The 22780-nt window shown below is 52.2% G+C and overlaps 1 protein-coding gene across 4 annotated transcripts; it reads left to right on the forward strand.

The window, feature by feature from the left end:
• Nucleotides 1-10616: 10616 nt before the first annotated feature.
• On the forward strand, nucleotides 10617-22529 carry Map3k6 (mitogen-activated protein kinase kinase kinase 6). 4 transcript variants are annotated; one of them, NM_001107909.1, is given in 29 exon segments: nucleotides 10646-11259; nucleotides 12676-12815; nucleotides 12966-12989; nucleotides 13224-13414; nucleotides 13561-13729; nucleotides 14878-14984; nucleotides 15321-15491; nucleotides 15595-15707; nucleotides 16088-16247; nucleotides 16444-16606; nucleotides 16690-16797; nucleotides 16896-16945; nucleotides 17023-17118; nucleotides 17252-17339; nucleotides 17418-17551; nucleotides 17871-17998; nucleotides 18244-18380; nucleotides 18671-18776; nucleotides 19264-19421; nucleotides 19527-19719; nucleotides 19805-19943; nucleotides 20240-20396; nucleotides 20505-20681; nucleotides 20911-21016; nucleotides 21182-21347; nucleotides 21433-21545; nucleotides 21637-21710; nucleotides 21980-22056; nucleotides 22250-22529. In NM_001107909.1, coding segments are annotated over 29 exon segments (3879 nt in total). In that variant the 5' UTR covers nucleotides 10646-10916; the 3' UTR covers nucleotides 22341-22529.
• Nucleotides 22530-22780: the final 251 nt, after the last annotated feature.

The following is a 22780-nucleotide window of genomic DNA, read 5'->3' on the forward strand; positions in this document are numbered from 1 at the left end:
CCGCCCACATATGGAATCATCAGCCACATGTCTAGCTGCTCTCGAGGCTACAGTCCGTGCAAGTCCCCCCTCCATCAGCTCAGGCACCAGCATCCCCTTTGCCGGTTCAATAGCTCTCAGGATCTCCGGTTTCCAGGCATCCCGTTTCCTTCTTTCTCCAAGCCTTTGCCTTGGCTTCCTCCTGTCACGTCGCCCTTGCCTGAGCTCACTCGGCTCATTTGCTTTCCCATGTCTGCCTCAGTGTTCCAAGTCTGTCTTTTCCTTTAAAAGCAGCAAATGTCTTTGTTTGGAAGTAAAGCACTAGACATTTACAGTAAGAATGAGGCAAGTGGCAGCGATGACTCCGTGATTAAGAATTTTCACTGCTGGGTTGGGGATTTAGCTCAGTGGTAGAGCGCTTGCCTAGGAAGCGCAAGGCCCTGGGTTCGGTCCCCAGCTCCAGAAAAAAAAGAACGAGAAAAAAAAAAAAAAAGAATTTTCACTGCTTTTGCAGAGGACCTGTTTGGTTCCCGACACCCACACAGTCCAAACCACCTGTGACTCTGGTTCTAGTGAATGCTCTGTTTTAAACTTCTTAGGTACCTGTCCTCACGTATAGATACACACATATACACATAAATAAAAATAGAAAGTAGGGGGCTGGAGAGATGGCTCAGTGGTTAAGGGCACTGGCTACTCTTCCAGAGGTCCTGAGTTCAATTCCCAGCAACTACATGACAGCTCACAACTGTCCGTAACTCTAAGATCTGACACTTTCAAATAGACGTACATTCAGGCAAAAACACCAATGCACTTAAAATAAAGGTAAGTAAATTAAAAGTTTAAAAAATTTAAATTACAAGCGCAAGGCCCTGGGTTCGGTCCCCAGCTCCAAAAAAAAAAAAAAAAAGAAAAAGAAAAAGAAAAAGAAAAAAAAATTTAAATTACAGGAAAAAAATCTTTTTTTGTTTATTTTCAGACAGGCTCGCTCGGTGTAGTCCTGGCTGGCTTGGAGCTCACTATGTAGACCAGGCTGGCCTCAAATTCACAAAGACCTTCCTCTGCCTCGTGAGTGCTGGAATTGAAGGCTTGTACCACCATGCCCCAAATCTCAAAGGGGAAAAAAAAAAGCTTGAGTTAGGCTCCTTCCTCCATCTTCAATCTGCAAGGATGGAACAGAAGTCTGTCCAGGCTGGCGTTCGCAAGGTCATCTGCAAGGCTGAAGGTCCTTCTGAGGCCGCGCTCTAAAATCACCATCTGCTTTCTAACTGCAGTAATGAAGCATGGCCACGTTGGCAAATTGAAAATCCTGGATGACCACAGAGCTGGGAACATTGCTGTCAATCACACAGGCAGATGAGGCAGTGTGGAGGGAGGAGTCCCAGCCCCAAGGTGCAGCTTGTAGGTGTAGAGAAGAGGAAGGACAGCCTGCTTCCATCCGTCCTCGTGTTTCCATTGCACTGACAACTTCAGCCACCATCGTGGACTATGGCACGATGGAGACGCACAGTGAGAAGCATGCCCAATAGCATGCCTCGGTGCTAGGTGGGGCCGGGTGTGGTTGCCTGAGTCTGTAGTATGGGTAGAACATCGGGAGTTCAAGTCCTGCCTTGGTTACATGAGAGCTTGTCTCATAAGTAGGTAAATTCACAGTAGTAATAGTAGTGGTGTAGTGGTAGTGGTGGTGGTAGTAGTAGTAGTAGTAGTAGTAGTAGTAGTAATTGTAGTGGTAGTAGTAGTGGTTGTAGTAGTAGTAGTAGTAGTAGTGGTAGTGGTAGTAGTAGTAGTGGTAGTAGTAGTGTTAGTGGTAGTAGTTGTAGTAGTAGTTATAGTAGTAATAGTAGTTGTAGTAGTAGTATTGGTAGTTGTAGTAGTGGTAGTAGAAGTGTTAGTGGTAGTAATTGTAGTAGTAGTTATAGTAGTAGTAGTTGTAGTAGTGGTAGTAGTAGTAGTAGTTGTTGTAGTAGTTGTAGTAGTGGTGGTAGTAGTAGTAGTGGTAGTAGTTGTAGTAGTAGTAGTTGTTATAGTAGTTGTAGCAATTGTAGTAGTAGTGGTGGTAGTAGTAGTGGTAGTGGTAGTAGTTGTAGTAGTAGTTGTTATAGTAGTTGTAGTAGTAGTGGTGGTAGTAGTAGTTGTAGTGGTAGTAGTAGTGCTGGTAGTAGTTGTTGCTATAGTAGTTGTAGCAATTGTAGTAGTAGTGGTGGTAGTAGTAGTAGTAGTGGTAGTAGTTGTAGTAGTAGTAATTGTTATAGTAGTTGTAGCAATTGTTGTAGTAGTAGTTGTAGTAGTAGTTGTTATAGTAGTTGTAGCAATGTAGTAGTAGTAGTAGTAGTTGTAGTAGTAGTAGTATTAGCAGTAGTAGTAGTAATTAGAGGCCAGTAAGATGATTCAGCAACTAAAAACCTGATTTCATTAGGATACATTTGGTTACCCTCTGACCTCCACACATAAGATATGGCCCGTGTGCACACACACACACACACACACACACACACACACACACACACAGAAATAAATGGGGGCTAGAGAGGTGGCTCAATGGTTAAGAACACTGACTGCTCTTCCAGAGGTGTTGAATTCAATTCCCAGCAACCACATTGTGGCTCACAACCATCTGTAATGGGATCTGATGCCCTCTCTTGTGTGTCTGAAGACAGTTACAATGTACTTATATACATTAAAGAAATCTTTTAACAAAGAAGGAAAGGAAAGAAAAAAGAAAGAGAAGTAAATGTAAGGTCTAGAGAAATGGCTCAGGGGTTAAGAGCTGCTCTTCCAGAGGACTGGGTTCAATTTCCCAGCACCCACATGGTGGCTCGTAACTGTCTGTAACTCCAGTTCTAGGGGATCTGACACCCTTGCACAGACATGCAGACAGAACACCAATACACATAAAAATAAATCTTTTTTTTAAATTTATTCATTTATTATGTGTAAGTACACTGTAGCTGTCTTCAGACACACCAGAAGAGGGCATCGGATCTCTTTACAGATGGTTGTGAGCCACCATATATATGGTTGCTGGGAATTGAACTCAGGACCTCTGGAAGAGCAGTCGGGGTTCTTAACCACTGAGCCATCTCTCCAGCCCAAATCTTTTTTTTTTAAAAAGAAATCTAAAAATAAGGCCAGATGAGGGGCATACTTATAATCATAGCTCTCAAGAGGCCGGGGGAAGAAGACTACTGAGACTTTAAGACTGGCTCAAGTTGCAGAGTGGCACTGTGTCCCAAAAACAAGGCAAACAGTCAGCCAATGGTGGTGTATGCCTTGTTTAATCCCAGCACTGGGAGGCACAGGCGGAGGAGGAGGCAGAAGCAGAGGCAGGCAGAGCTTTGTGAGTTCAAGGCCAGCCTGGTCTACAGATAACATTCCAGTCAAAGACTATATGGAGAAACCCTGTCTCAAAACAAAATAACAGCAGGTCCTGGTGGTGCAGGCCTGTACGATGTGCTGAAGAGGCAGAGGCAGGTGGATCTGAGTTCGAGGACAGCTTAGTCTACACATTTTGGGGTTGGGGATTTAGCTCAGTGGTAGAGTGCTTGCTAGGCCCTGGGTTCAGTTCCCAGCTCTGAAAAAAAAAAAAAAGAAAAGAAAAGAAAAAAAAAAACCAAAATAATGTGGTTTGAATGAGAGTGGACCCCACCGGTTCATACATTTGAATGCTTGGTTTGCCACTGGAACTGTAGGGGAAGGATCAGGAGGTGTGGCCTTTGTTGGAGGAGGTGTGTCTCTGGAGGTTGGCTTTGAGGTTTCAAAAGCTCAAGCCATTCCCAGTTAGCTCTTGCTCTCTGTCTCTTACCAGAGATCAGAGGTGAGCGCTCAGCTACTGCTCCGGTGCCATGCCTGTGTGACTGCTGCCATGGTCCCTGCCATGATGATCACATGGACTCCAACCCCTGGAATCAGGAACCCCCAAATTAAATGCTTTCTTTTGTAAGTTGCGCTGGTCATGGTGTCTATCCCAGCAAATGAAAAGACTCCTCCCCCCCGGGTCCCTCCCTGAATATAGCCACAGCTACCCGTGTATTTCAGACCTTTCCCTGGGGATTTATAGCCTGTGAACACACATTTAGCATTTTTATAGTACAAAGTGGGTCCGTGCTGTTCCATAGGCCCTGCTTCCTCACAGATCAGATGCGTCCTGTGACGTGTCCAGATGGTCATAATTTGTTTGCCCGGATCCCATTAATGGCTGCTAGGCTCATTTCCATATTGACTCATAAGTAGCCGTGTTCAGGCCTGTGTGTAGAGCTTGGCACCACTGTAGAAAAGGCTTGGGTGAGACGGATCCCTAGAGGTGGAATTGCAGAATCCGAGGGCATCCGTCTCAGGGATCCATCATTCCTATAGGGAATGCCTCTGCCTCTGCTTCTCCTGACACCTCATTGCCCCTCGGCTGTCCCCACTCCACTCTCGCTGAGCCTGACATAGGACAGGCCCTCCAGAGGGTTTGCTGGATGAGATCACTCATTCTCCCCCCTTCTCCTCTATCCCTCCATGCTCCAGGCCTTCCCTCTCACAGCTGGACCAGGCCTACTGCCTCTAGGCACCCTGACCACCCTGGATTTGCTTATGCTAACAGCTGTTTCCAAAGCTCCAGGGGACTCAAAACGAAACAAGCAGCCACTTCTCTGACTGTGTTTCTTTCTCTGTGTGGGGTGGGGGGTTTTGCACAGGGTTTGGCTGCAAGTTCTGTGGCCCTGGCCCTGTGGTTCCTCAAACTCCTGGCTCATCTCTGAAGCTCGTGTTTTTGTTTCCTTTTGTTTCTGAGACAGGGCTTCACTACGGCGGAGTCATGACTGGCCCTGGCCTAGAACTTACTTGGTAAACCAGGCTGGCCTCAGAGATTCAGAGGTTTACATCGCCATGCCTGACGAGAGCCTCTTTTTTTTCCTCTCTTGTTCATGTGTATGTACACATGTGTGTGCATTCGCAAATGCTGGGATTAAAACTCAGGAATGGGGGCTGGAGAGATGGCTCAGCGGTTAAGAGCACTGACTGCTCTTCCAGAGGTCCTGAGTACAATTCCCAGCAACCACATGGTGGCTCACAAGCATCTGTAATGAGATCTGATGCCTCTTCCCGTGTGTCTGTGTACTCACATACATTAAATAAATAAAATAAATCTTTAAAAACAAAACAAAACAAAAGCCACTAAGGACTGATGAATGCCAAGCACATGCTCTATAATCAAACCACACCCTGGGCTGGAGAGGTGGCTCAGTGGTTAAGAGCACTGGCTGCTCCTCCAGAGGTCCTGAGTTCAATTCCCAGCAACTCCATGGTGGCTCACAACCTGACCTGATCTGATCTGATGCCCTCTTTGGTCACGTAGAGGGTGACCGAGGTCTGTGTGCTACTTAGGGCTGTGGCCCTCGGGGGAAGGAGGTAAGAATGCGGAGAAGGGTGGGTTCTGTCACACTGCTGGCTCGTGGGACCTCCCTTAGGGTACTCAGACCTCAGCGTCCACACCTCGTTCTTTTACTCTGGGCAGGACATCAGCAATGCCTGCCCTGGTGCCAAGAGGCTGAGGAGGCCTCCACCTGAGCAAGGAACTTGGAATCATACCAGACTGGAGTGTTGGGAGGGAACCAGGCATGGAAGCCTCTTGGCATGGCTCTTCATAGCGCGCCTCTTCAGTAGCTCTCAGGATCTGAGAGGGCTGCTAGGTCCTGCTCTTGTTCCAGAATCAGGGTAGAGGGTTTGGGGAAATAACCTGGGGCCTTTCTCACTCCATGTCCCCTTTCCCAGGTCTCAAGAACTTTTGCAACATGGACACACCCCAGGGAGTACAGGCAACAGGCAAAGCCCAGTGGTCACTTCTCTCTGTCTCCCTAGGGGGAGCCAGAGTCCACTGAAGCAAGGCATCCCTGACTAGACTCCACTGACAGGTGCTTGTTGAAGTCCTACAGGGCCAGAAGTCTGAGAAGGCTTCATGGAGGGGGTGTTATCTGGAATTTTTTTTTTTTAGATTTTTTATTTTATTGTATATGAGTACACTGTAGCTGCCTTCAGACACACCAGAAGAGGGCATCAGATCTTATTACAGATGGTTGTGAGCCACCATGTGGTTGCTGGGATTTGAACTCAGGACCTCAGGAAGAGCAGTCGGTGCTCTTAACCACTGAGCCATCTCTCCAGCCCGTTATCTGGAATATTTAAAGACTCTGTGAACACTGTCCAGGCACATCAGCTGCAGACACTTTACGGGTAGAAACAAAGGCGTGATGTGTCCTCTGAAAGAAGCTGGAAGAGCAGCAAGGCACCACCACTCCCACCGCCGCTGCCGACATCAGACGTAAGACTTCTCTGTGTAGCGATGGAACAGAACTTGCTCTATTTACCAGGCTGACCTCCAACTCATAGAGATCCCCTGTCTGCTTAGTGCTGGGATTGGAGAGTCTGCCACCACAGCTAGGCTGTGCTTAAGAGTGGAACTCCAGGGCTGGAGAGATGGCTCAGTGGTTAAGAGCACTGACTGCTCTTCCAGAGGTCCTGAGTTCAATTCCCAGCAACCACATGGTGGCTCACAACCATCTGTAATGAGATCCGATGCCCTCTTCTGGTGTGACTGAAGACCGCAACATACAGTGTACTCTCTTTGAGAGAGAGAGAGAGAGAGAGAGAGAGAGAGAGAGAGAGAGAGAGAGAGGAACTCCAGGGCTCGGGGACTACTTGGCTTGGGAGAGGAAGAAAGGAAGAAAAGGCAACCGGAAAAGGCCAGGAATCTTCGTTCCATGGTGAAAAAAAAAAAAAAACACCCTCCTATGGTTAATATACTTTCGTTCCATGGGGGAAAAAAAAAAAAGGCCAGGAATCCAGCTAAGGCCTCTGGGGGCAACATCTATGCTTTAAATATCTCGGTTCTTATTCTTATCCTGCAAATTAAACAGGTTGTTTTGCCTGGCTGTCTCCCAGCAAGGGAACAATTTTTTTTTTTTAAATCACAATCTTCCTAGGAGCTTAGGAGATTTTTTTTCATGAGTTGAGTGTCAACAAGTTAATGAAGAAATTGAATTTATTGGTATTCACAGGCTAAACCCACTCAGAGGAGTCACATTTGAACCGTAAGCCCCAAGTCCAAAGAGAAGGGAAGGGTCGCATCCAGCCCTCACACCCACCCAGCCCCCAGCTGCCCTTCCCTGGCTTCCCCTGGTCCAGGCCAGTTTGGAGTGGCAGCAGGTACACGGGTGGGTATCCTGCTTTCCACCGGTCTGTGGGTTTCTTCCACTCTTGGCTGCTACAGAGCAGGTTTGGGGAGACAGGAGTCTGAATTCTGGTGTAGGGATGAGAATTTATACCAGCTTACTAGGGAGGGTAAATTCCCAGAGAGAGGGCTGGGCCAGCCCTAAACCCTACCATCCCAGCCTCCTCTTCCAGCTTCTTTGTTTATTATGATACCTTCTGCCTCCCCAGGGAAGAGAACCCCTGGTAGAGTAGATGCTGGGTAAATTCTTAGAGAGCACTGGAGGTGAGTGGCCTACAGGGGGGTCCTGGTGTAAATTTAAAATTCTTATTTTTAATGGTGTTTTTAAAATGTTTTAACCTTTTTTGTAACCCACCACCCATCAGAGGTAGTGGAAACAAAAGGGTCCGGAAAAAAGGACCTGTTTAGAAAGGTTCTTTGGAACAACTCCTGTCAGGGTTGTCTGGAAATCAGTGGTTCACTTCACAGGTTAGCAGGCAGCGGCAGCTCGATCCACTCGCAAACACCTCACAGATACACCAGCAGTCCAGTTCAGTAGAGTCAGGTTAGCAACAGCAGTGACTTGACCTAGCAGACAGCTAGGCCTCAGCCTTGGCACACGTCAACAAGAGGACCCCGAGGCACACCAGGAGAAGTTCTCAGCCGAGCCTCTCTCAGGGAAGTGAGGATCAGCAAAGACTTGAGACACACAAGTATTGCACAGCTAGCTGTGCCAGCAAGCCAAGCTCTGACTCCCTCACTCCATGGAGTCCTATTTATACCCTCCAAATATCACGTGACCTCCAATGCCTTGCCTCAGCTCCTGCATCCAATCAGCTCGAGTCTTTAAAAGCAGCAACAAATTGCACCCCCAGATGTTTTTTGGTGTTTCTGTGGAGTCCCGACAAATGGATCTCAACTACGCAGTATAAGGCAGACCAATACATATGTGTTGTTAGCAAAGAATCCTTCATCACGTGTCCTTTCAAGTGCTTGCTTTAGCAGAACACCCTCTCTCCTGTGTCCACTTTAGCAAAACATTCCTTCACATGTTTGCCCCAGCAAAACACCATCCAACCGATCTTCCAGAGAACCCTTCAGCTTCCACTTCACCCCGGGGCAGGGGAACAGGGAGGCTGGCTATTCTCATCATCAGCCCAGCACTCATTAATGAACTCAGGTGACTTCTACATGTCTGTGGGCCCTAGTTTCCTTATCTGAGAAATGGCAGTCTGGAAACAGGGTGGGGCAGAGGGAAAGACTTAGGCTGTGAGGAGGAACGGCTTCAGAGTGCAGATGGTATTTACTGTGGGTCTCTGGGCAAGTCCTTTCCCAGTCACAGCCTCAGTTTTTCCTTATACAAAATGAGCAGGGGGTAGGGGAGCAGGGCAGGGGTAAGGCTGTTATCTGCTGCTTTGTTGTGCATCTGCCTGCTCTGCTTCAGGAGAGGAACTGGCAGACTCTTTCAGAGAAGCTGTGAGTGTCAGGAGATAACTGAAGGGGGAAGTGGTTATGGCGGGGTGCCTTTGAGGAGCCCCCTTTCCTGACCACGCCCAAGAGGTTCCTCCCAGCTCTCTCTGGCACAGTTGCCCAGGCTGCTTTCTGGGACTGAGAGCAGACAAAGGAACTGGAGAGAAGCTGGGAACTTTGGAGGGGATAAGACATGGGTCAGACGGATGGCTTGGAACAAAACAGTCCTGAGTTTGAGTCCCACTTCCACTGTTACTAGCTGAATGGCCATAGGCAAACAAACCGACAAAAACTGGCTCCTCGGTGCTGTTGGGGCCTGATAATAGTCACCTCATCACTGATTGGAGGTTGGCGTGGGGGTAATATCTCTAAGGGGGTCAGGCATGCTGTAGGGTGCCAAGGTGCCTTCAATTCCTCCCTGCAGAAGATTTCAGCTTCCACAGCAGGAAGACTTTTACCACCTACGATGCAGATAGACCCTTATTCAAGATGGGACAACAGCACAGTAACTGTCCCTGGTGCCAGGTGGTACAGGTCCTGCAGTTGAACCAATCTCAAGGGGCATCATGTTGCATCTGAGGCCACTGCCCACATGTATGGCATCCACTGGGCCTCAAAAAAAGGCGTGGGTCACCCTTACTGTGGGATTACACAAGATGCTCCTTTTTTTTCCCCACTGACAATCCTCCTGGGCCCTCAAGCTCAAGCTGTGTCTGTGGACAGCTCTCTTGCCCTTTGGTTGGTCGGTTAGTTTTGTGAGACAGGGTTTCACTGTGCAGCCCTGGCTGTTCTGGAATTCTCTCTGTAGACTGGGCTGGCTTTGATCTCACAGAGATTCACCTACCTTTGCCTCCCAAGTGCTGGGATTTAAGGCCCATGCCACCACCTGAATCCTATTCGTGTGTTTTCCACCCAAACCTCTGTAATGGGCTTCTTGTCTATCCCATTGGCTCAAACCTAGGAAGATATAATTTTTTTTTTCTTCCACGAGACAAGAAGGCTGTGAAACAGAGGCTTCCTACCATTTGTTGAACAGTCTATTTGTCCAAATCCCTAACATATTATTTATATAAACATTTTTAGCTTTATTTCATGTGTGGAGGTATTTTGCCTGTAACCATATATGTGCACCGTGTATGTGCCTGGTGCCTATGTGGGTCAGGAGAGTGCCTGGAATCCCCTGGAACTACAGTTACCAATGCAATGAGCCACCATGTGAGTGCTGGGAACCAAACCAGGGTCCTTTGGAAGAGCAGCAAATGCCAAATGCTCTTAACAGCTGTGCTGTCTCTCAAGCCCCAAGCTCCACCATAATAAATGATTATGAAACATGGTCCTAACCTCAGATTCCCAAAGTCTGTTTCAGGGTCCTCTAAGGTTTATACCAACTTAGTCACTATTTCATACTAGGACATTAAAGGTCCTTGGTGATTCGAAGCTGGGATACTCTTGTAACCCAAAAAGCCGAGGCTTCTGGAGTTCCTTCAAGGAATAGATAGGAAGTTTTCAGTAGAAGTGCTTCTCAGTTCCATGGGCAACTTTTGGGTGGACGGAGGATAAGTTCAGCAAGGCTTCCCAGTAAGTGACGCTATGAGGAAAGCAGCTTGTCAACGCTCAGACCTCTACCAGCAGGAACGTTTACATGTGATACCTATTACTACTCACAATGTTTTGACACCTCCCCCCCTCCCCAACCTCCCTGCTCCGCGTCCATTCATTCACTAGATCCCTGCAGGGCGGGGTCGTCCTGTTTCCTATCCCTGGCCTGGGCACACATCCTACGAGCGCCTGCAGTGAGTATTCAACAGTGTTTGGCCCGAATAGGGGCACAGGCTGTTCCGGAAGTGGACAGTGTCAGAGGTTCTAGCCGGAGAGGAGGGAGGGAGAGCCACTGGGGAGCTTCATTGCCCCAGGGCCGAGGGTGGAGCCTTTCCCAGTCGGGAAAGGGCTGGGTCCAGCCTACATGTGAGGGCAGGACAGAGTGACTGCCAGCGCTCCCTTGAGAAGTCAGGGTGTAGCACGCTGCCGGTTGAATTCCCAGGATCCTTCTGTGACCTGTGAGCCGAGGATTACTGGGTACCCCAGATTCCCAGAACCCAGTCCTGGATTGCAGATCTCTAAGGACCGTGAAAGATTAAGCAAAGATTTCTCTCTGGATTTAAGATTTCCGGAACAGGACGTCCAGCCCATCTCCGGATCCCGGCTGGATCCACACCTTCAGCCTCGTGCCCTGTCCCGGGTCTCCCGCGCCCGGCGTCCCGCGCTTGAGCGCCCCCGCATGGCGGGGCCGTGTCCCGGGGCCGGGGTTTTAGAACGGGCGGGCAGCTGCTGGCAGGACCCTCTGGCGGAGGCGCTGAGCCGGGGCCGCTCGTCTCCTGCGGTCGCCGGTCGGGGCTGCGCGCGGAGCCGGCCTCTCAGTGTGGTCTACGTGTTGACCCGCGAGCCTGGACCCGGGGTGGAGCCCGGGTCGGGAACCGAGGCAGAGCCGCTGCCGCTGCGATGCCTGCGCGAGGCCTGTGCTCAGCTCCAGAGCACGCGGCCACCCCCGCAACTGCGCAGCCTGCCCTTTGCGACGCTGGCGCTAGGCGACACCGCTGCGCTAGACTCCTTCTACAACGCGGGTGAGTCTCGGGGCGGGGCTTGAGCCTGGGCGGGACAAGGGGCGGAGCTCGAAGACCCCAGGCCGGGAGGGCGTGGGTACCAGGTCTACGGAGTTACGGTAAACTAAAGCCGGACTTGAGACGGAACAGTGACAATAGGGAAATTTAATAGATTATGGATGTGGTAGGGCTTGAGACTGGATTTGGGACTCCACGCCTGGCTCCTGAGCAGGAGTTTAAGTATCCTGTGAGCATGGTGTCAAGCAGGTGGGGCGGGGCAGGCGAACTCTAAAGGGGCGGGGCTGGGGAGAGGCGGGGCTGAGGGAGGGGCAGAGCTGCGGTTCTCTGCGTAAACGGGAGAACTCATTTTTCAGGATGATCTCACGTTGGACTTTTGAGGGTGAATCAGGCCTGAGGCGGAAGTTCGGTCTATGGCAAGAGGCCATCTCTCCAGGGTTGGGGTTGATAAGTCCTAACTTTACTACATCCCACACGGGGCTAAAGGGGCGGAAATGGAAGCGCTGAGGCAACCCTTCGGGACTGGATTATTGGAGAGAGGGATTGTGTTTGGAGACTAGGAGACTAGGAAAGAAAATGGACAGGGTAGAGGTGGGTCTAGAAGAGAGACAGGGAGTCCAGGGGCGAGGTCGGAAGGTGGCTATTCCTCTCTTTTCCACCTACCCGGATGCTCCACCCCATCCCTATTTGTTCATCCCAGAGTCAGAGAGCCGTGTATCCTGGACATCTGCTAAATTGTAGCTTAAAAATGAAGGCTGATCCGATCAGACCACAGATAAAGTCATGGACTCATCCCCGATGACTCATACAGTCCCCTCCCTCGTGGACACTGCCACTTAAAGATGGCTGGTTATAGTAAGCTACACAAACACACATAAAAGCACAACATTGTCTTCACACAGGACGGTGCAGATCACCCTCAAGGGCCGGTCTTCAAGGCTGGAGAGATGGCCTAGAGGTTAAGAGCACTTGCTGCTCCCAGCATGCACATGGGGTGCTCATAACCACCTATAACTTTATCTCCAGAGGATCCCAATGCTGTCTTCTATCATACACTCACACCAACACACGCATTCATATAAATAAAATGAGAGAGAGAGAGAGAGAGAGAGAGAGAGAGAGAGAGAGAGAGAGAGAGACTTCTGTTTGCAAGGTTCCTATCTCCTCATAGCCTGGAAGTGCCTAGCCAGAGCACCACCACTTATCTCCTTCCTGGGACTTCTAGGCTCTCGGTGCGATGGGGGTCTCTGGGCATCTTCTGTAACACCACCATTCCGAGTATTGTGAAAACATCATCGGGAGGGAAGCTCTCTAGAGCAGCACTGAACTTGGCATCAGGGGCAGGCAAGGCAAGCACCTCTAGGCTCCTTCACCTCTGAGCTGTGCTCGACGCTCAGGTCTACACTTCTGTGTCCACAGACGTAGTGGTGCTGGAGGTGAGCAACTCCCTGGCACAGCCTTCCTTGTTCTACCACCTCGGCGTGCGTGAGAGCTTCAGCATGACCAACAATGTGCTCCTCTGTTCCCAGGCAGAGCTCCCTGACCTGCAGGCCCTTCGTGTAAGTGGCCAGCTGGCTGGGGGACAGGGGTGGGGTAGGGGACGGGGGATGGGGACGGGGGCAGGGGCAGGGGCAGGGGCAGGGAGACAGTTGCAGAGTTGAGGTAAGGCCTTCTCAGAATGCCAGTATCTGATTGTCTGCCTCCTGCAGGAGGATGTTTTCCAGAAGAACTCGGTGAGCAGAATCTACCCCTCTAACCGATATTATAACCTCTGACCTTCACTAACCTTCCTAGCCTCCTCACTTATCCTTGACATCAGTGCGACCTTCTGTTCCATGTAGCCTCCTCTTGTGAAGTGCGGCTCTTTTTTGCTATTCCTTCCTCGCCGGTACTAATCTCTAGTCACTCTCTAACCCGGTGCTGACCTGCGTGTGACCTCCGCTAATTGCTGCCCTTCTTCCCACCAGGATTGCGTTGGCAGCTACACACTGATTCCTTATGTTGTGACAGCCACTGGCCGGGTCTTATGTGGTGATGCAGGCCTCCTGAGGGGCATAGCCGATGGGCTAGTACAGGCTGGGGTGGGCACTGAGGCCCTCCTCACGCCCCTGGTGGGCCGGCTTGTCCGTCTCTTGGAGGCCACACCCACAGACTCTTGGTAATGGAGCTCAAGGGGATGGGGGTTCCAGGTAGAGGCAGTATGTTGGGACTGAGGGACAGGCTCATATCTCTCTCTCTCTCTCTCTCTCTCTCTCTCTCTCTCTCTCTCTCTCTCTCTCTCTCTCTCTTGGTCTTGGGCATCAGCGGCTACTTCCGGGAGACCATTCGTCAAGATATCCGGAAGGCACGGGAGCGGTTCAGCGGGCAGCAGCTGAGGCAGGAGCTGGCTCGCCTGCAGCGGAGGCTGGACAGCGTAGAGCTGTTGAGCCCCGACATCATCATGAATCTGCTTCTGTCATACCGCGACGTCCAGGTGTGTGGCGTTCTGAGAGGCCATGGCATAAGCTATAACTCCAGCACTCAAGCGGTTGCATCAGGAAGGGCAGGAGTTTGAGGTCATCCTGTTTACAAGCCAGTCTGAGGCCAGCCTAGGCTTCAAGGGATCCTGTGTGTAAACCTAAGCAGGAGATGGAGAAAGAGCGATCACTGTGTGACAGCCATTGGTTGCCAGACAGATACAAGTTCAGCTCCTGACTGAGCCTCACTGGTGGCTTTAAGTAAATTGTGAGCCTCTATTTATTTATTAAAAAAAAAAAAAAACCAAAACATGGTCAGTCTCACTGTGCATTCCTGGCTAGCCTGGAACTCCATATATAGACTAGGCTGGCTAACATAGCCATCTGTCTCTGCCCTATGAGTGCTGGACTAAAGGAGTGTCCCACCACATCTGGCTTTATTGTATTTTTTTTTTTCCGGAGCTGGGGACCGAACCCAGAGCCTTGCACTTCCTAGGCAAACGCTCTACCACTGAGCTAAATCCCCAACCCTATTGTATTTTTTTAAAAGATGTATTTTATTTTTTTAATTGTGTGTATGCATGTGTGTCTGAGTTGAGGTTTGTACACTGTGTGTACAGTTACCTGTGGAAGACAGGCGAGAGTGTTGGATCCTTTGGGGCTGGAGTTAAAAGAGGCTGTGAGCTTCCTGTTGTGGGTTCTGGGGCCTGAACTGCAGTCCTCTGGAAGAGCAGCCAGCACTCTTAACTCCTGTTACTTATCTCTTCGACCCACATTTCCTTATTTTTGAGGGATGGTGTCGTCACTGCCTCACAGGGCATCGGCGAGGTTAGAAACACCCAGTGTGGGGTGCATAGTGGGTTCTCCACGAAGGTGTGGTCTGTGAATCTTCTTGGCCCTGAGGGAGGTACGCAAAGTCTTCAGGTTGTGGGTAGTAGGACTTCCCTTCAAACTGAGAGTAGTTACACACATGTCTTAAATCCCAGCCCTCTGGAGGCAGAGGCAGGAGGATCTCTGAGAGCTCAAGGCCAGCCTGCTTTACAGAGTGAGTTCCAGGACAGTTAGGACTAGCTTGTCTCAGAAAACAAAACCAACCAAATGAACACAAAAAGATTTTTCTTCTGTGTCAAGGGCTCACGGAGCTGATGCGTGTTCCCTCACACAGGACTACTCCGCCATCATTGAGCTGGTGGAGACGCTGCAGGCTTTGCCCACCTGTGATGTGGCCGAACAGCACAATGTCTGCTTCCACTACACGTTTGCCCTCAACAGGTGGGTAGTGGGGCAAGGCTGGAGACAGAGTCACAGGAAGCCTCTGTGACCTGCTGAGCAAGAGCTGGGACTGCTGCTCCTCAGGGAGTTTACTGACCTGGGTCCTAATGTCAAGAGGTTTCCGTTGGTCTGGGCTCATGATGCCTGGTGGGGACAGAGGGGGTGGCATCCCCTTGATAGGGTCTTAGCTGTCCAAGGTCACTACTCCTTGAGTTGTTTGCAACCGGAAATCCCTTCCACCTGGTGTCACTAACGCTAGAGATCAATGCTTCCCAGGGTTAGTGTGATTTGAGGCTCATTAATAGTAAGTCCTCAGAGCACGCTCCTCTGCCTTAGGAGGAACAGGCCTGGGGACCGTGAGAAGGCCCTGGCTGTCCTTCTGCCATTGGTGAAGCATGAAGGCCCCGTGGCTCCAGACCTGTACTGCATGTGTGGTCGTATCTACAAGGACATGTTCTTCAGCTCCAGCTTCCAAAGTACTGGGCACCTGGAGCAGGCCTATCACTGGTAACTCATACAAAAGCGTGTGTAGAGGGCTTAGCGATGGGGATGAGGGGTGGGGTTGCGGGCATCCGTTCAGCCCTGTATCCCCTGCCTGATCTGACCCCAGGTACCGCAAGGCATTTGATGTGGAGCCCAGCCTACACTCGGGCATCAATGCAGCTGTGCTGCTCATTGCAGCTGGGAAACACTTTGACGACTCTGAGGAGCTCCAGCTGATAGGTGAGGCCCACAGTACCAGCACTGGGTCCAGAGGGACTTACGGAGAGGGCAAGGAAGGAGCCCTGGGCGGGAAGAAGTCTCAAAGCTGACTGGGCTTTGAGACTGATCTGTGCCTAACCACACTGGAGGCCTCATACCTGCCTGAGGGGTCAGGAGCCTCTGAGTGCCCCTCTTCTCAAGCCTCCACTTCCGGGTGTCATACTTAACATCTATGTGCCCTGTGCCACTCTTACTGCCAAGATCTTGCCACACCCACCTTTTGGCCCACATCTACGTTCATATCCACACTCTATGCGTGCGGACTACAGTGGGACCCACACTGGAGCCATACTCACTCTGGCACCCACACTCAATTGAGCCTGTGCTGCCCCTCCCCCCAGGCATGAAGCTGGGCTGCCTGTTAGCCCGAAAAGGCTGTGTGGAGAAGATGCAGTATTACTGGGACGTGGGGTTCTACCTGGGAGCCCAGATTCTTGCCAACGACCCCATCCAGGTGGTGCTGGCTGCAGAACAACTATACAAGCTCAATGCCCCCATATGGTAGGTGGCCCCTTCTTCACCCCTGCACCTAGGTCCATTGGCACCCCTCCCCCAGACATGACCCCAATACGTCGACACCACATGATACCCAGTGCCAGTGTTCTGCTCTGCTCATGGTGCCTGATGCCCACATTCTGACACCGTGCAGCTGGGTGGCCCCAGCTGGCCCTGAGGCCAATGTTGTATGTGCATTTAGGTACTTGGTGTCAGTGATGGAGACCTTCTTACTGTACCAGCATTTCAGACCCACACCAGAGCCCTCGGGAGGACCCGTGCTGCGAGCTCACTTTTGGCTCCATTTCTTGCTACAATCCTGCCAGCCTTTCAAGGCGACCCCTCCTCAGGAGGACCAGTGCCTGGTGAGGCCAGTGGGACCTAGGGACCCAGGGACCCAGGGACAAGGAATGCCCATTATGACAGATCCCTCCCCTACTGCGTACAGGTACTGGTGCTGGAGATAAACAAGGTTCTGCTGCCTGCCAGACTTGAGATTCAGGGAGCCGACCCCATGAGCGCAGTGACCCTAAGCTTGCTGGAGCCAGAGACTCAGGTGAGCTCCCTTCGAGACCCTTTACTCACGGATCTGCATTTCTTTCTCCTATCCTCTCTCGTCCCAGCACCTCCACAATTGTCCCTTTCTTCTCACAGGATGATCCTTCCAGCTGGACCTTCCCAGTCACCTCCATCTGTGGGATCAGGTGAGAGGCAGAACCTTCCGGAAAGCAAGCCCCTGTGCCACTAAGCCTGCTATTCATTGGCCCCTCTCCTTCCCTAGCGCCTCCAAGCTGGACCAGCGCTGCTGCTTCCTGTACGCACTTCCTCCGGCCCAGGACGTCCAGCTGTGCTTTCCCAGCGTAGAGCGCTGCCGGTGGTGCGCTTGACCTTTCTGAGTTGGGGCCGGGATGCCCAGGGGACCGAGGGGAAGAGAGGGACGAAATGGAACTGGTGCTCTTGGGGGATGGATCCTAGCCAGATTACCCCTTCAGCTGTTTTGCCCTCCTCAGGTTCTGTAGCCAAATTCAGGTCTTGGTGATGAATCCAGATTCCTCGGCGCCCACTGAGGAGGCAGAAGGCACAAGGGAGGTGCTGGAGGTGAGGCTGTGGGACTGGGGCTTGGAGGAGAGCGAGGGGTGAGGGGCCCTGCCGAACCGGATGCTCTATGTCCTACAGTTTGATTATGAATATTCGGAGACGGGTGAGCGGCTGGTGCTGGGCAAAGGCACGTACGGGGTGGTGTATGCTGGCCGCGACAGGCACACGAGGGTACGAATCGCCATCAAAGAGATCCCAGAGAGAGATAGCAGGTGAGGTGCGATAGTTCACACAGGTCCGCGGACTCAGGAGGGTGGCTGTGGACAGGTTACGTGTGTGTGTGCGCGTGTGCGTGTGTGTGCGTGTGTGCGTGTGTGCGTGTGTGTGTGTGTTGAGGACACGTGAGAATTGAGCGGCCGTGGACATGGAAAGATAGCTGTTTAGTGGCTGGACTTGGGTTGGTGGCCCTTACAGCAGGGCAGATAAGATAGGTTTGTGGACAGGGTGTTGATTCTGGAGGCGTGGTCTTATGGTACTGTGGGAGGTTATCTCTGCTCACATCTGCCCATTGCTCTCTCCTCAACACTCCAGATTCTCTCAGCCTCTGCACGAGGAGATCGCTCTCCACAAACGCCTTCGCCACAAGAATATAGTGCGCTATTTGGGCTCAGCCAGCCAGGGCGGCTACCTCAAGATCTTCATGGAGGAAGTGCCTGGAGGTACCAACCCTGCGTGGGAGGGGAGCGAAACCTGAGGTGTGGGAGCGTGGGAATGGAGCCAGACAGGGGTGGCAAACCCTAAGGGGAAATGAACTCCAATGTGGGTGGGTGTCACCTAGAATTAGCTGACAGGGTGCAGTTGGTGATGGGAGTCTGGGTCATGACAGTGGGTGTGCTTGGGCCTTGAACAGAGATGTGGTCGAGTAAGTGGACGTCAATTATAAACTGGAATTGTCTCTGCCCAGGCAGCCTGTCCTCCTTGCTTAGGTCAGTGTGGGGACCCCTAAAGGACAACGAGAGTACTATTAGCTTCTACACACGTCAGATCCTGCAAGGACTTAGCTACCTCCATGAGAACCGCATTGTTCACCGAGACATCAAGGTGAGCCCTGTGGCTGGTCTGGCTGTGTGGAGACACAGTACCAGACTGAAGCTGGCCGTAATGGCGGGAGAGAGCACACCTTTGCAAAGGGTGGGGGACCCATCAAAGAGGTCCCTCAGAGGAGAAAAAGTCATGTCAGTAGAAGAGCAGACACAAGCTCCTATACTGGGCTGTCAGGGAGAAGACAGTCATAGAGGGTGACTCAGGATATAATCTCAGGAGATTTAGGGTCCAGGGATGGGGCGGTCTGGTTCATAGCAGGATTCAATCCCAGTGTCCCCTTCAATCAGGGGGACAATGTACTGATCAACACCTTCAGTGGGCTGCTCAAGATTTCTGACTTTGGCACCTCCAAGCGGCTGGCAGGCATCACACCCTGCACGGAGACTTTCACAGGTAAGGGAGGGTGGGGGTGTTGAGCTCTTGGAGACTTCTGGGAAACGGAGTTTCTTCTGGCCACCGAGTTACAGTTCTAATGGTGAATGGAATCTGGCTGGAGACAGATGACTAGATCCAGGGACCGCTGGTAAGGGTCTGGACTCCAAGGTTGGCTGACTAAACGAAGACAACTGTAGCATCTAAAACAGAATCAGGGCCGTGTGTGCTGGGGGTGTGAAATGGGTCGGTAGAATTTGAAGGGAGGATGATGTAATGTCAGGCACAACCTGGAACCCTCCTGTGTTCCTGTGTTGGATGAATAGCATACAGCCTAGCATGAAGAATAGAAGCTTGGCAGGTGATGGGGCCTAGGTGGACGGTGACACTCAAGAGAGGAGTGTGATGACCACTATTTGAGGTGATAGTCTCAGCATGCGTGGGGGTGGCCAGCAGATGGTGGAGACAATGGAAGCCAACGCTGGCCTTGTCTCTATTTATGGTCTAGGGACCCTGCAGTATATGGCCCCAGAAATCATTGACCAGGGCCCACGAGGATATGGAAAGGCGGCTGACATCTGGTCTCTGGGCTGCACTGTGATTGAGATGGCCACAGGTCGGCCGCCCTTTCACGAACTAGGGAGCCCGCAGGCTGCCATGTTTCAGGTGAGTCTCTCTGGGGTGTGGCCTGCGGAGGGTGGGCGGAGCCAGACGGGACCTCCAGCACATCTGATCTGACCGCGGGCTTACCCATCTGCCCCACCTCCACAGGTGGGCATGTACAAGGTACATCCACCAGTGCCAAGTTCCCTGTCAGCTGAGGCCCAAGCCTTCCTCCTCCGAACTTTTGAGCCAGATCCCCGCCTCCGAGCCAGTGCCCAAGAGCTGTTGGGAGACCCCTTCCTGCAACCAGGGAAGAGGAGCCGCAGCCCTGGCTCTCCTCGGCACACTCCCCGGCCCTCAGGTGCTATGAGGGTGGAGGGAGGCAACTTAGTGAAGGGCAAAGGGGTTGGCAAGGTGAGCAGACTAACAGCTTGTTCTTGCCTCAGGCACCCCTTCCAGTACTTCCAGTCCTTCAGCTGACTCAGCCACACAGTCTCAGACATTCCCAAGGCCCCAGGCACCCTCTCAGCACCCACCCAGCCCTCCGAAGCGCTGCCTTAGTTATGGGGACACCAGTCAGCTCCGGTGAGCGCCTAGGGTCCTGGAGTGGGTTCTCTTTGTCTAGTTTTGCCTTTGTATTCAATTTCCTCCAGAAAAAGGCCTCTCTGAGTCACAAACACCCTGACGGCTTACAAGGACGATATCTATTACCTGCTGCCCTCTCCTAGATGCCTGTGACATTCACTCTGCCAACCCCCAGATGGGCTTAATTCCTATTATCCCCGTGAAGTAGGCATAAAAGAGCCAAGATTCAAACCCTGCATCAGGGATGGCTGCATGGCATTGCCCACCCTCCACCTGATGCCCCTCATTGTGCCCAGTGTGCCCGAGGAATCCGCTGCCGAGGAACCCGCGTCCCCAGAAGAGAGTTCAGGCCTGAGCCTGCTGCACCAGGAGAGCAAGCGCCGAGCCATGCTGGCTGCAGTGCTGGAACAGGAGGTGCCCATACTAGCAGAGAATCTCCTGGATCAGGAACAGGTGGACGGCCCGCCCCAGCGCCCCCTGGTGGTCGAGCTGGGATAAGAATTTATGGTCCAACGGCGAGCATCTCTGTTGACTGCGGATGCGACGCCCCCCTCTTTTTAGGATTCTCGACTCAGCAGGAATCATGTGGAACTTCTGCTTCGGTGCCTCGGGGCACAAATCCATACTCCTAACCGCCGGCAGCTGGCCCAGGAGCTGCGGGCCCTGCAAGCTCAACTGCGGGCCCAGAGCCTGAGCCCTGCGCTTTTGAAGGGGCCGCTCTTCGCCTTTCCAGACGCGGTGAGGAAGCTACCTCAAAGTTAGGGCTGTGCAATAACGGGTCGTGAGCAAGATCTTAGTGTTCCAGGGTTCTGTGACTTCCAGGAAGACGCATGTCCAGTTCCACCCTTGACCCCAAGTCCACCCACCTCTCTCTTAGCCTGCAGCACACTTTCTAGGGCTTTGCAACTCGAACCCCACCTTTGTTTGAGATTCAACTGTGTCAACCGCACCTTCCTTCCCTCCCCAGGTGAAGCAGATCCTCCGCAGACGCCAGATCCGCCCACACTGGATGTTCGTGTTGGACTCGCTGCTCAGCCGGGCAGTCCGGGCGGCGCTGGCCGTGCTGGACACGGGTAGGAGGAGTTGGATCCCCGCCAGCTGGCCAGTGTGTGGGGTGTGGCCCTGGGGGGCGTGGCGAACATGAAATTGGTAGTTAGCGGCCTTCCCTTCTTTCTGGCCGTCTGGGGTCCTAAACAGGCGTCACGCCCACCTTAAGCTCAATCTACTCGAATTGGTAGAGGCAGAGAAGAAAGCGGTCTCACCGAAGTCAGAGGAGTGGAGTCAAGGGGAGTCCCAGCAGAAACCGCTGGAGAGCCAGCCGCCGCTGCAGAGTCAGCTCCCACCAGAGCAGGAACCTCCATCCCTGATGATACAGCTGGGTCTCTTGCGAGCTGAGACTGACAGGTGAAGCCTCCTGGAGTCACCCGGATAAGCTGCAGTGGCTTCAACCCACAGGTCATTCCATTCTCCGCCCTCTACCTTCCCACAGGCTTCGGGACATTCTGGCTGAGAAGGAACGTGAGTGCCAGGCCCTCGTGCAACAGGCCCTGCATCGGGTGCACGCAGAGACCAGGACGTATGCCCTGGCTTCAGAGACCCCGGGTGAGCAGACTTGACTGGGAAATGGTGACCATAAGGCCTCCTCGAGCAGAGAACACCTTTGCCCCCCTCTCATCACCTGCCTTTTTGACAGCCACTCTCCCAAAGGACCAGAAACTGGTGCAGTGGCTACAGGACCTGAGTGTAGATCCAACCACTATCCAAACGGTGAGCACCCCACCCCCTGCCCCCAACCAAAGGCAGCTGGAGGACTGAGGAGTCCTCCAACTATTCAAATTAGCTTGATGCTGCAAAGATGCTCAATAGTGGAAGAGCCCTTAGGACGCACCTCTCATTTATATGGATGGGAAACTCGGGTCACAAAGGGGCCACCTGCCTGGGAATTCTCTTAGAAAGAAGCAAGAACCCAAATTTCTAGTTGTATTTCTGCGCAACTTGGTCTTACCCTGTTTCTGTGGCTCTCCGTTCACAACCAGCTCCTGAGCCATAGCTTTACCCTTCAAACCCTGCTCACCTGTGCCACTCAGGATGACCTCGTCTACACCAGAATCAGGTACATCTTGGGCCCTCCGGCGGTGAACCACATAGCACCCGCTAGCAATATGCGGGCATCCCCTGCCCTCTGGGCCTGCCTTGATTCCTCCCTGAAAACAACTGGGGAACAAGTTCTCCTGGGCATAGCGGTTCCTAACGAGAGAGCGGGGGCTGCCTTCTGGCTGAATTACATTGATCCCTGATGTCCCCAGGGGAGGGATGGTATGCAGAATTTGGAGAGCCATCTTGGCACAGCGAGCAGGAGCCACGTCAGTCACCCCTGGACCCCGGGATGCTGAGTGATGACATCAAGGGACACAGACATGGATGGATGAACAGAGGAGACACAAGCAGCTTTTGACGCACCCGTCCCAGAACCTAGGAGCAAACTGCAGGGCCCAGGACGAACCCCAATGGGTGGAACTAACTAGGGAGGCACCCAAAAGACACTACATACGACCAAAGACTATTAAACAGAACACTTGCTACCATACTTGTCTTGGCAACTTCAGAAGGGTGTATGTGGGGGTGGGGAGTGTCCACGGAGCAGCCCCTTGAGGTCTCCATGCCTGAGTGATCCCTTTTCATTCCCTGGGCTCTTTCTTTTCTTTTTTTTGTTTCTTTTCTTTTCTTTTTTTTTTTTTTTGGAGTTGGGGACCGAACCCAGGGCCTTGTGCTTGCTAAGCAAGCGCTCCACCACTGAGCTAAATCCCCAATCCCCGCCCCCCCCCCCCCCCCCCCGC

This window comes from Rattus norvegicus, chromosome 5, assembly GCF_021556685.1.
Source record: "Rattus norvegicus strain SHRSP/BbbUtx chromosome 5, alternate assembly SHRSP_T2T, whole genome shotgun sequence".
Taxonomy (NCBI): Eukaryota; Metazoa; Chordata; class Mammalia; order Rodentia; family Muridae; genus Rattus; species Rattus norvegicus.

Coding starts and splice junctions, on each gene's coding strand:
- Map3k6 (XM_087548681.1), top strand. CDS start 10,917: ATGGCGGGGCCGTGTCCCGGGGCCGGGGTTTTAGAACGGGCGGGCAGC. Junction 11,260..12,675: donor AGACTCCTTCTACAACGCGG/GTGAGTCTCGGG, acceptor CTGTGTCCACAG/ACGTAGTGGTGCTGGAGGTG. Junction 19,422..19,526: donor CGCAGGCTGCCATGTTTCAG/GTGAGTCTCTCT, acceptor CCACCTCCACAG/GTGGGCATGTACAAGGTACA.